The sequence below is a fragment of the Lactuca sativa genome, chromosome 2 (assembly GCF_002870075.4).
Source record: "Lactuca sativa cultivar Salinas chromosome 2, Lsat_Salinas_v11, whole genome shotgun sequence".
NCBI lineage: Eukaryota > Viridiplantae > Streptophyta > Magnoliopsida > Asterales > Asteraceae > Lactuca > Lactuca sativa.
Window position 1 is genome coordinate 161,607,875 of NC_056624.2, and position 11,611 is coordinate 161,619,485.

At 34.0% G+C, this 11,611-nt stretch overlaps 1 protein-coding gene and 1 non-coding gene across 2 annotated transcripts; both read right to left on the reverse strand.

Annotated features, from left to right (window-relative positions):
• Positions 1–6,125: 6,125 nt before the first annotated feature.
• Positions 6,126–6,213, reverse strand: LOC111916073 (small nucleolar RNA snoR109). Its single transcript, XR_002858377.1, has one exon. It is a non-coding gene; the product is annotated as a small nucleolar RNA snoR109 (small nucleolar RNA).
• A 908-nt stretch (positions 6,214–7,121) lies between these two features.
• On the reverse strand, positions 7,122–11,321 carry LOC111916012 (subtilisin-like serine-protease S). Its single transcript, XM_023911654.3, has 11 exons — positions 11,103–11,321; positions 10,936–11,030; positions 10,749–10,846; positions 10,496–10,654; positions 10,283–10,394; positions 9,084–9,669; positions 8,905–8,999; positions 8,496–8,738; positions 8,273–8,387; positions 7,997–8,183; positions 7,122–7,919 (listed from the first exon to the last, which is right to left on the reverse strand). Exons 1-11 carry the CDS (start codon positions 11,196–11,198, stop codon positions 7,336–7,338), a joined length of 2,370 nt encoding a protein of 789 aa, XP_023767422.1. The 5' UTR covers positions 11,199–11,321; the 3' UTR covers positions 7,122–7,335.
• Between the last annotated feature and the right edge of the window lie 290 nt (positions 11,322–11,611).

The window sequence follows — 11,611 nt, forward strand, 5'->3', positions numbered from 1 at the left end:
TAAGAATGCATTCTAGCATGCAATCCTGAGCATATCCTTATTCATATGTGCATATGCAACCTTTAATAATCGAGGTTTCAACTTATTACTGCAACTCCTAAGAAAGACAGAATGACATACCTCTTTTGCAGCTAAAGACTTTCTGGCTTGCAATATTATACTTGTCACCTTGCTTGGATGTGGAGGATCCAAAATAGAATCGTCCAAGGAGAGGAAGGAAGATAGGAGGCGAAAATTCAAGCCAATGAGCAAAGAGGTTATGATCCCTATCACCCTATTTATATACCTTAATATCCTTACCCCAAATGGATCGAAATAGGTCAACAAAGTCAGATCTGGTTTAGGCTAAGACCAGGAAATACTCGATCCTATACAAACCTGTTCGGACTGGATCAAACCCGGATTGCATGAAAGAAATTTGGAAAAAAATGAAATATTTAGGCTTTTATTCCTTTGTATAACATTCCAAAATTCATAAAAATTTAGAAGTTTTCAAAAACAACCATTAACCATCATTGTTTAGAAAAAGAACCGTTGTTTCAAAATGTAACATCATATCAGAGTGTCCCAAAAACCAATAACATAAAAATAAGGAGATGTACACGATCAGGCTTTCGCTTTCCCACGATCCTCTGAAGTACATGAAACAATAAACTAACATTGTAAGCCAAAGTTTAGTGAGTTCCCCCAAAGTACCAACACACATAACATATAACAACATATATTGGGTCCACATCTAACATACTGGATTACCTTTGACCCCTTAATATGAGTCTGGCTTGCCTAACGGGCCCACGGCTCATATCTGGCTTGCTCCCGAGCCCACAACATAAGTCTAGATTACCCTTCCGGCCCTCAGCTTATGTATGGCTTGCTCCCGGGTTTGTTGGCTACTTCAAAAAGCAGTACTACCTCAACATAACCATACTATGTCGACATATACAAAATAGATAACATATATCCAACAAACATATAATCATATAAACAGGCAACATACAAACATGCGGATATAACAGATCACTACAACATAGCAACATCTTTTATACCGGGATACATAACCTAGTGGGCCGGCATTGGTGCCTTCGACGCACAAGTACAGTGAGAAAAATTCACCTCAATCAGAAGATAGCAAATCTCACACCCAAGTCTGTTGCACAACGGCTCCTCACGCCGAACACAATCAATACCAACTCTAGTTACTTTCTAAGGTTAAGCCCATAATCATGAGGCCCAATAATGGCCCAAGTCCAAACTAGGCCAACTAATGGCCCAACCCATCTAGAGAACCCTAAGGCCCAAATGTTCCAAAATGGTCTCAAGTCAACGGTCCAAACTCGAACGGCTGACCCTCACGTCATGACTAGCTCATCGTCACGTCGTGAGCATCAACTTGACCCGGTTCCAACTCAGCGGATCAACTTAGTCAATCAACTCGCCCAATCTCGATTCCAATCATCGTCGCGTCATGACCACCTCCAGAGTGACGACGTGACCTAATCTGGACAAAACAGCCAGAAAGGCAAATGTTCTCACAACGTGACAAGCTTATTCCTCACGTCGTGAGCGCTACATGGCCAGCTTTGAGCATTAAGCTCTTATTCCATCCAACCATTACTTGGGGCATTCTAGGGGGTCCTCCCTCGCCTAAAGGATGATAAAAATCATAGCTTTTAGTTATGCATTTCTAATGCATGACTCAAACACTCACTAGGCCAAAAGAGGGAAAATGAGATCAAGACTCATGCTTGGAGTCTAAAACTACTCAAAAACTCAAATCCAAAGATTACACTATAGAGAATGCCTCAATGATCCATAAAGTTGCCAACTTTATGGATCCCATGCATGCAATCCTTCACAACCATGCAAAAAGGAGCTTAACACTTAGATCTAGCATGCAAGAGATAAAAAGGTCAGAGATTTATGGCTTACAATGTTCCAAAAGCTCTGCAAGAAGGTGAGGTAGAAGCTGGATAGCCGAGATGTTGCTCCACCAAGGTCTTCTTCCACTTTAGTGAGACAAAAACCACCAAAGAGAGCTTCAATGAAACAAAAATAGCTAAGGACTCTAAGTAGGTTGAGATTAGGGTTTTCAGGAGGCAAGAGAGTGAGAGAGGATAAGGATGGGCAACCCTAGCCCTCTCATTCCATTAAATACCCGAAATATTAGGGTTTTGGTCATCAGATCGTCCTCACGTCGTGAGCACCCATAGACTTACGTCATGAGACTCAAAAACACGGGTCAATTATTAAACGGTCACTCATGACGTGACCACCATGTCTCATGTCGTGAGCCTCATCCAAAATCTATAAATCAATAAATAATTAATATTGTTATCACTAATATTTTTATTTATTATTATATTATTATTACTTTAACCGTTTACATCTATATAATGTCTTTTATTAAATTTATCATTTGCCGAACTTACAAAATTTAGTTTTTAATTATATAATTACTCATTATTATAAATCAACCATATTTCGAAGTCATTAAACGAAAACAGACGTTACAATTAAATCAATTAAATATTCAAATAATAATCTTTATCTAAATAATACTTAAATAAAATATATCCAAAATTCTAACTATATCAAATTTGTTTCTTGCTCGAAAAGTTAGCAAACTCGAGGAGCAAGTTAGGGTTCCATAGGACTCGATCTATATAGAGTGCGGCGTGCCCTAGAGAAGGCACGTCGTGTCCTTACGATCTCCATCTCCAGGTTTCTTTTTCCAATTTCGTTTTTAGGGTTTATGGTTATTTAAGCATAGCTTAGGGTATAAGAAAAATCGGAAATAACCATCAAAAAAGAAAATAATAACTTCACATCCTAAAACCTAAAATTAAAAAAATAAAAAAATAAAAAAATAAAAACAAAAACCTAATCTCAACAAACAATATTCAAATCTATTTAAAATAACAGTGCAAGTAATCATGAACCAATGACTCTAATACCAATGTTATGTTATAAGGCTTATAACACATAGATATGGTTGTGGAAGACTAAAACAAAATTCATATGTGCACATGCAACCTATAATAATATAAGTTTCAACTTATTACTGCAACTACTAAGAAAGACAGAATGACATACTTATTTTGTAGCTAGAGACTTTTTGGCTTGCTATCTTGTACTTGTCACCTTGCTTAGATATAGAGGATCCAAAATAGAATCGTCCAAGGATAGGAAGGAAGAGAGGAGGTGAAAAGTCAAGCCAATGAGCAAAGAGGTTATAATTCCTAACACCTTATTTATAGACCTTAGATCCTTACCCCAAATGGATCAAATCAAGTCGATAAAGTCAAATCTGGTTTAGGCTAAAACCAGGAAATACTCAATCATATACAAACCTGTTCGGACCGGATCAAAACCGGATTGCATGAAACCAGTTTGGAAAAAATGAAATATTTAAGCTTTTATTCCTTTGGTTATTGCTTTCCTCTTTTTGACCTTTGTTCCCTTATTCATCGGTCCATAAAGAAAGAAACACAAGGCATTTTTTTATTGTAGAAATATTGGGGCACCAAATAGAGGTTGCAAATGGGTCGTGTCCTGTCAGGTTGAAAGTTAAACGGGTTGGAATTGCTTGACACAAACACGATATGTTTAATAAATGGACTCGAAAGACTTGACATGAACACGACACGTTTAAACTCGTGTAACCCAACACGACTCAGATAAACCATTTATGTTGAAACATTATCCTTTTAATCTGTCTATGTTTGTAACCCATATAATTTAACATAAGCCAAATACCCAAATAACCAAAAGCCGAAAAACATTAGAAAGTGAAAGTTCAATGTAATCATTCAAAACAACCATGGAATTATATACTAAAATTAAACATAACTACTTAGATTATACTAGATTGTACTTGTATATTTTAAAATAAGAAAATAGTATGAAACTACACACATATTGAACATATAATAGCTAAGATTCAACATATAATTTTTTAAATAAGGAAACAACCATAAAGTTATTAACATACCTAAAGTTAAGAGGGATGCGGGGTATCAGCTATGATGCTCAACAAACCAAAAACTGAATGGAGTGACGGAGACAAGACAGGAGTAAACCGGCAATGTCGAGCGGCAGATCTTACTATGATTAGTGGAATGAAAAACGAAATGTGTGGAAAAGGAGACAAAGTGTGATTGTGGTTTTGGGGAAACTAGAAAGTGTAGGAAATTAGGTCAAACATGATCAAATACATTTTTTTTCCTACACCGCTTGAATACAAACAAGACCAACCCAACCCGATATAAAATTATATATAATATATTTTTAAAATATTACAATTTTAGAAAAATTTATATACAAATAAACAGGTTATATTCGAGTTATTCTCAAGTTAAAAATCTTAACCCTCACTTTATCCATTTAATTTTCATGTTGTTTTGTAAGTTACTATAAAAAGTCAAAGTTGTAAAATGCTAAAAAATATAAAAGCTCTTTCTCATGTGAAAATTTATGTAATGACTATATTGTATATAATTTTATATTGGATTGACTAAAAAAATATTGGGCTGTCTTTGTTTGTATTGAAGCGCTATTAAAAAAGAAATATATTAAACCACGTTTTGACCTAATTTCGTTCACTTCTAATTTCCCCAAAAACACAAAGCCAACACACTCCGCCTCCTTCTTCACTCATTGTTCCACTACAAAGCATATAGCAAGTGTTGCCGCCCTCCAAGCATTCATCCCAAAGTCATCTCTTTTTTCTCTCGTTTTAGTTTTTTGTTCGTTGAGCATCACACTTACTACCACTACATCCCTCTCAGCCTCAACTATGTTAATAATTTCATAGTTGTTTCCTAATTTCAGAAATTTTATGTTCAGAGGGTCGGAGGTTTCACAACGGGACATGCTGCATTAAAAGCTGCTACTTGCAAGTACCATACATGAAAAATCGTGCGTGGAAAATCAACACATGTTCTTACCTTTTGCATTTAATACGTTTGGTTTACTTGCACGCGGATGCGATGAAATTTCTTACTAGACTACAACAGATCTGCATAGCAATGTTATATCCTTAGATCTATCGATGTAGTTTTCAAAAGAATTAGCTTTACCATACAAAAAGGCTTAACAACCCTGTCTTCTCAATTATTGTACAATGATAACTAAGATATATTAAATACACTTAAAGACCTTTTATTCATATCATTATTACGGGTAAAAATCTAAGCTATTATATGTTACATGGCTATTTTCTTATTTTAGAATGTATAGGTTCAATCTAATTATAACCCGAGTAGTTATGTTCGATGTGAGTATATGACTTAATGGTTGTTTTGGATAAGTACTTTGAACTTTGAAATTCTAATGTTTTTTAGGTTTTGGTTATTTATTTGGAGATGCAAATTTAGGTTTTTGGTTTATGCTTAAATTATCCAGATTACACGCGTTATATGGATTAAACAAGTTAAAAGAATAATATTTGAAAATAAACAAGTTACCCGAGTTTAAACTTCTCATTACCTGTTTGTTAAACAGGTCATGGTACTATGTCAGTGTTAAGCAATTCCAACCCGTTTAACTTCAAGACACAACACATGTAACACCATTGTGGTTTATAAACAACAATCATTTCAGTCGGTTTCATAACACAATCTCAAAGTATCAAATATCAAATCTTAAAATTAGACCATAAACTTTTTTATTTAATCTAGACCATCAACTTTTTTGTTTAGATTAAATGTTGGTAGTTTAACACCAACATTCAAGATCATTATCATGTAAACTGTTAAAAAATTTGCCACTAATCATATTTTTCGTCAATATCAATATTTGAATAATCAACATTTGCCTTCCAACTCCTAAACTTCGCTTCAATCAACTCCTAATAATGAGTTATCATTTTAGAAAAGACTTTAAAACCCAACCTGTTGTGCGTATATCAATAATTATTGCTTTAAGAAAATACTACATTATAATCTAAAACTATTTTGTATTTTACATTAACATGAATCGATGCATTGTTATCTTTATAAACTATCTATGAAAATTCCAAAATGTGTTAGAATTGTTTAAAATAAACAAACCACAAAATGAAAATTAAAAATCAATGAAGAAAACGAAATAAGTTTCATAAATCAAGTATGAACAAGTGATTGAGAGAATATATGAAATTCGGTAAGCAGATTTATCGACTGAGATTAACGACAACCGGCCAGTAAAACTTCAGAATCAATTTAGCTACAGCCGATTTGGCAATCAAGACAAAGGTATCAATCGACCTCATTCTTGGTACAATGCAGCTATATATTTGTTTATTGTTCAATGTTAGATCAAACAGATGAACATACTTACTCTTAGATCTATATGATGCTGGATTTCGAATAACAACAGGATTTGTAGAAATCAATGCGTCTTGTCTTGTGAGATTAGAAACCTTGGTTTATAGAGGCGTTTTGAGCGTATGAGTCTCGTCGTTTGATTAAGTTACAACCCTACATATTTTGGGCTTACAGGCTTTTTAGTTATTTCAGTTTGGGCTTTGTCATGTGCATCGATGGACTGCAATTTTTTTTTTTATCTACCACTTTAATACAAACAAGGTCAGCCCAATTTTTTTTTAGCTCCATCCACTATAAAATAATATATATGTGATATATATTTATGAAGTATTAAAGTTTTATACAAACTTATAATCTTATATATAAGTAAGCGGGTTATATTCTAATCATTCTCGAGTTAAAAATCTTAACCTTAATTTTATCTGTTTAATTTTTATGTCGTGTCATGTCAACCCTTTTATTAAACATGTCGAAATTTTTTACCCAAACCCGCTTATTATATCAGCTGTTACACCAAAAATGGTGTTTGTGAACATTATTACACCAAATAGGATGTAATATTTATAGTTTGAACATTTAACTTTGAATTTATGTATTTTTAATTTATTATTTATACTAATAATGTTTTATATGTAATGTTATATTATAAATTAAATTGACATAAATCTATTATGTATATAAAGTTATTGTAACAAGTCAAAGTTGTAAAAAACTAATAATCACAAAGGTTCTTTCTGATGTTAAAAATGGTGTACTTTTTGCGACAAATATTACACCATTTTTATCATTTTAGTGTGAAAAATGGCGTAATGGGTATTCTCGTATTGTTTTTGTATTTGATAATCGATATAACCCCAAATAATGCAGCATTTACAATGTTTTTAGTGTCAATAGATACATAACCAAAACCAACCATATGTTCTAAAAAAAACTGCACAAAACAAAACAAACAGAATAAAGAAAACATATTCGTATACCCATTACCCACTACCATAAAACTCTTGTAACCTAAATCTTTTTTCAGTCCTAATTACACAACTACCCCCAAATTAGAAGGCACAACTCGAACAACCAATGGTGTAGTAACACGTGTCTTTCTATTCTTCCATTGTAAATAACCAAACACATAACCTTGAGAAGGTGCAGAATTTTTCCTGAAAGTTACAGTGAAGTTCATTTTCTGACCATATCTATTGAATACCAATCTTCTCGGGTGCACATCGACTTCAATCCCAAGTAGTGTCGACACCACTGCTCTATAACTGTAACTCATTTCCTGTTTTAGGTTTCTAACATTGGTCAACGTTCTTGTCACTGAAAACGTTGACTTTAAATTGGGTACTAAAATTGCAGGGTAATTGAGGCTCGAGGGGTGATTTGAAAACGGTTTAGTTTTACACGTGGCGTTGTCTCTCGTTATTGTGTGAAGCATTTTTTGATTGTAACCAATTGAGCAAAGAAACGATTTGTAATCTGTGGGATTTGAATCGTATACAAGGCCGGGATCAAGGACAGCTGTCGGGTCAATAAAACCCGATCCATAGTCAAAGGCGTTCCCTCTTCTTGAATCCGGGTCAACTCTTATCGGGTTTCCTTTCTTGTCAAATACTGTCGCTGCATTTTTTTGTTCTTTATATCAGATTCTTTGATTCCAATTTCAAGATAAAAGTTTTTTAATTCTTTAATTTTACCTGTAGTCATGATTGCAGATTTAATGGCGGATGGAGACCATGAAGGATGAACGGCTTTGATTAAAGCTACAATTCCGGTTACATGTGGACACGCCATGGAAGTTCCTGATAAAATATTAAATTTCATTTTTCCAATTGCAGGTGACCATGCTGCAAGGATATTTAACCCTGGAGCTGTAATATCAGGCTACAATACAAAACAGATAATAATAAATGATAAATGATAAATGAGTTCCACTTTTATTAAAAATAATAATAATAATAATAAAACGTTACCTTCAAAATTTCTGGGGTTAGAGCGTTAGGACCTTTAGAAGAGAAAGATGCGACACGAGGGGCAGGTTGTGATCCTATTTTAGCCTTTGATGCGAAAATCCTTGTTGTGGCCTTGCTATTTTTGTAGATGAAAAATATTAAAATTATATTTGGGACATAATAATTAAAAGTTACAACATTAATAATAAGTAATAAGTAATTAAGTAAAGTAAAAGTAATAAACCGTGTGCTATTAATGTAGGATAGAATTCTGTTTCCCATTCTTTTTCCAACAATAGCAGCTGGGAAGTTAAATGGAATTGCAACATCTTTGTCAGTTTCATCTATTAGGATCATTCCTACCCCACCCGCTGCTTTTACCACTTCGCCCTTCGCCAGCTTTGACTCTGTTGACCTTTCCGTGTGTCGACATACTAACACCTTTCCTTTAGTCTTTGTGTGGTTTAATGAGCTTTCTAAGCAATAGCTAAAACAAAAAAAAAAAGACAATATTCAACACTTTGACACTAGAATAATGTCTAGTTTGTAAAGGGCTAAATGCAAGAAATATCAATAATTTTTATAAAAGTACATTGATATTTCTTACATTTGACCCTTTTGTAAAACACAAAACAAAAGTACCTGTTTTTCACCTGGATTGGTAAGGGGTGAAGAAACCCCTATTTGCTATCGAAGCAGATATGATCCTCGCAGGTGCCTTCATTTCATATACACCAAGACTCTCCCCCTATTTAATCCAAAAAAAAAAAATTTAATTAAAAAATTAAAATTCCAATATTTTTTTATATAAAAAATCGAAATAATTATATACCTTTAAATTAACACCATTTCCCATTTGTAATTTAGAAGTGAACTCTCTATCAGTGGAGCTAGCAGCAACAGTAATTAACCAAGGAGCTAAATTAGTAGCCGAGCCTTTTCCCCCTTCATTTCCAACCGAAGAAACAACCGTAATCCCACGGCTAACCGCATGGTAAGATCCGATGGAAATCGCATCACTGAAATAATCCCCTTGAGGTGCATCGGGACCTAATGACAATGACACGATGTGGACCCCATCTCTAACTGCATCATCAAAAGCTGCTAAAATGTCGGCATCGTAACAACCGGAATCCCAACATGTTTTGTAGACAGCAATCCTGGCCATGGGCGCACCACCTCTGGCTCCGCCACCGGCTAGGCCGTTGTAGGACATGGCCACGTAGCGGCCGGCGGCGGTGGAGGCGGTGTGGGTCCCGTGACCGTTGCTGTCTCTTGGTGACCTGAATGATAGTTTCTTTTTTGGGTCGTCTGTGTTTTCGAGATGTTTTTGGTTTAATTTGGCGTGTTTTTGTTGTTGCTGTTGTTGTTGTTCGGCTTCGTAGCCCATGTGGTAGTATCTTGCTCCTATTAATTTCCTATTTCAAGTAAAAAAAAATGAGAGGCTTTTATCACTTTTTAGAAAAATTTATGAAATATAATCACATATATATTGTAAAATGATCCTTTTGAAATAAGTTTTTTAACCATATTTGTGAAACAAACTATTATTTTACGAAATGGTTCTTATTTTGAGGTATAACTAATTAACTATTAGCATTTTATGACATCATTATTCATATTTCGCGTGAAATAATTGCTTCTTTTTTTGTGAAATAGTTATATGCATATTTTGCAAGAAAAAAAAACAAATTATTATTTTTGCAAAATTATTCATATGCGAAACAATTATTTGTATTCTACTTTGTGAAAAAGGAAATTATTATTTTCCAAAACAATTCATATTTTGTGGAAAAGACAAAAACTATTATTTTTCCAAAAGAACGCATGTATAGCAAAATTATTCCTATTTTGCCAAATAGTAATTCGTATTTTGTGAAATGATTATTTATCAAGCGAAATAGAAAGTAAATGAAATGTTTCTGCAAAAATAGTTTAATTAAATCAAACGAATTTCGACAAAAACATTGATTTAGGGATTATATCCGCTTAAAAGTTAAGCAACCCCATATGGAATTGATTGAAGAAAACCTGTTGCAATTTGTAGCGTTGAATGCTTCCCCAGATTGGCATATTCCTTTCCATTCCGGTGGCACCGGAGGCATGTCGGAATCGCTAAAACTTGGGGATTCCGGCCAAATTCCTATCATAAAATCCAACATCTTAATCGTAATTACAAAATAAATAAAAGGGATGATTTAATTTTAAACCCACAGTCCACAGATTCGAAATCGGAAATCCCACCTGTATCAATGAAACCAATGATGACATCAACTTGCTCCTTTGTGGAAAATCCCGGGATTTCCATGGTTTCTTCTTCTCCAAGACCAATGAAATCCCATGAATGTGTTGTGTGTAGCTTCCTCTTTTTATTCTCAAACACCGATACCACTCCTTCCATCTCTACAAAATCATAGTAAGTAGCTATAAATATTATAAATAAACAAATAAATAGATGTGATAAGTGTAAATGTGTAATGCCATTTCTTGAACTTACTCGAAATTTGAAGGGCTTGATCGTCATTTAACTTAGCCGCAAACCCTTTAAACCCATGTTTATAACTATACAAGTGAGAAGCCTTAGCTTCTTCAACACTAAAAAAAAAAAGCAAAAAACTCCAAATTATTTCAAAAACCCTATTCGAGAAAAAAAGAAAGAAAGAAAGAAATGAAACGTTTAAGACCTTTCGCTATGAACAGAGGTGAGGATTTGATGGTTTCGGGTCAAAATATGATCCGGGTCTTGGTTGTCGGAGCTACCCATGTAGACGACATACACCTGAAACAAAATGAAATTAAAGAAGAATAAAAGTAGGAAACAAAATACAAGTGATATAAGTGAATAAATAACCTTATTAGCAGAAATGAAGATTGTAAGGTGTGCGAGAGACAGATATACGAAAAAACCCAAAAAAATGGTGTTACAAGAAGAAGAAGAAGATGCCATTTTGTTTCAGGTCAAAAAGTAGGTCTTCTGAAATTCTCTTTGTTTGTGAAACTAAAACAGGGGAAGTTTCAGGAAGAATTTATGAGAGAGAGAGAGAGGGGGGGGGAGGGGGAGATTAGTCACATATATACCGTGGGACATAGGCACAGTATAAGTAATGGGAACGGTGGGGATGAAGCTTATAACAGCTTTAATGTTTAATGTGTTTGGGGTGTTATTTAATTTTTTTTTATAAAACAGAAATCTCGCAAGAATTTATTTTATATTATTATATTATATATTTTAAATTTAAATTAAACTTTATTATGTAAAATATAAGCTATTGAAACGGAAATTATAAATGGATAAAAACTAAAAACAATTAATGCAAGCACAACTCAGGGATCCTGAAATTAAGCAAACCCGTGGGTGTG

Bases quoted from the DNA above. Each gene is read 5' to 3' on its own strand.
- LOC111916012 (XM_023911654.3), bottom strand. From the start codon at position 11,198: ATGGCATCTTCTTCTTCTTCTTGTAACACCATTTTTTTGGGTTTTTTC. The intron at 10,847-10,935 runs GTCTTAAACGTT...TTTTTTTTTTAG, and splicing joins ACCTCTGTTCATAGCGAAAG to TGTTGAAGAAGCTAAGGCTT. The intron at 9,670-10,282 runs GTTTTCTTCAAT...TACTTGAAATAG, and splicing joins AACGCTACAAATTGCAACAG to GAAATTAATAGGAGCAAGAT.